Source organism: Macrobrachium nipponense, chromosome 31 (assembly GCF_015104395.2).
Source record: "Macrobrachium nipponense isolate FS-2020 chromosome 31, ASM1510439v2, whole genome shotgun sequence".
Taxonomy (NCBI): Eukaryota; Metazoa; Arthropoda; class Malacostraca; order Decapoda; family Palaemonidae; genus Macrobrachium; species Macrobrachium nipponense.
The window spans coordinates 7,141,199-7,142,227 of record NC_061093.1 but is presented as its reverse complement, the minus strand read 5'-3'; the positions used below and the strand labels follow the sequence as shown (position 1 = coordinate 7,142,227).

The following is a 1,029-nucleotide window of genomic DNA, read 5'->3' as shown; positions in this document are numbered from 1 at the left end:
TCGGGTCGCTCGAAGGAGTCGTCGCGGTTGGAGGCTGCTGGGGCGATGTACGAGTTGGAGGGGGCTGGGGCGGGTGGGGGAGCTTCGTAGTTGTACTGGGGGGCAGCCAGGGCCACGGCGGCCAAAGCGGTGATGATGATCTAGAATTGATATAAAACAAGATTGTAACGGGTTCGTCCTTAAGACAAGTAAACATGAACACGCAATTCAAGTATGCATTCGTTACTGTAACCTATTTACTACAGGTAAAAGTGCCAACGCATGATATGTATGCCTACCCGCTGTAATCATGACAACCAAACCATAAATAATTAGAGAGTATTGTAAATGATCAACTTCAATTCTTCCTTAAATATTTTATAGTAGGAAACTATTTGTATTTATTTTTCCCTGTTAAAAGTAGCCCAAGGGTATTTAATTAAAATTTCACAAATATAATAGAAAATATCACGGGTAACTATAAGAAAGATTCAGTAAGAAAAGAATGGATGCTAAGAGCAGACCCAAATTTATTCAGAAGAGAACGTTCACCAAAAGTTGCCCCGAACACTCAGTGAGATCTTCCCTGCACACTTAAAAACAGTGATAAGAACAACAAAAGTACTGATCAATGAAGAAAATGAGACTGACGAAAGCTAAAAAAAGGAACAGGTTACTTGTTCCTTTCGATACAGACACATTTACGAGTCTCGCTACTTACGGATTTCATGATGCCTTACGGGTGAGAGGAACTGGGTGATACTGGTGTCCTGGTATTCATTCAGGTGAGCTTATATAGGGCGTGGAAGGGTCTGCCCTTGGTCCAGCTAATTCCGGGGCCCTTCACTCGGGCAGACGCCGGTAGTCATTTCCGTTGCTGCTCGTAAACAAATGTCCCTTTGTCGGTTTTTTATTTTTATCTTTTTATTCTTTTTAGTCCTTGATGAATCTAGAAGTCTTCTGATGATATTGTTGGTAAGTCAGGAGGAAAAATGATTCCTTTTTCGTATAGTCTATGAGTCTAATCATTCCCCATCGGCTTTTTAAAAG

At 41.4% G+C, this 1,029-nt stretch overlaps 1 protein-coding gene across 1 annotated transcript in view; it reads right to left on the bottom strand.

Annotated features, from left to right (window-relative positions):
* The window catches only part of LOC135206428 (cuticle protein AMP1A-like), a 1,557-nt gene extending 762 nt beyond the window's left edge, over positions 1 to 795 (bottom strand). Inside the window, exons 1-2 of the mRNA XM_064237807.1 lie at positions 701 to 795; positions 1 to 140 (exon numbers count right to left, since the gene is read on the bottom strand). The exon at positions 1 to 140 is cut by the window's left edge and continues 147 nt beyond it. Of these exons, the coding sequence (XP_064093877.1) occupies positions 1 to 140; positions 701 to 709 (149 nt within the window). The 5' untranslated portion in view covers positions 710 to 795. The remainder of the gene's footprint in view (positions 141 to 700) is intronic.
* Positions 796 to 1,029: the final 234 nt, after the last annotated feature.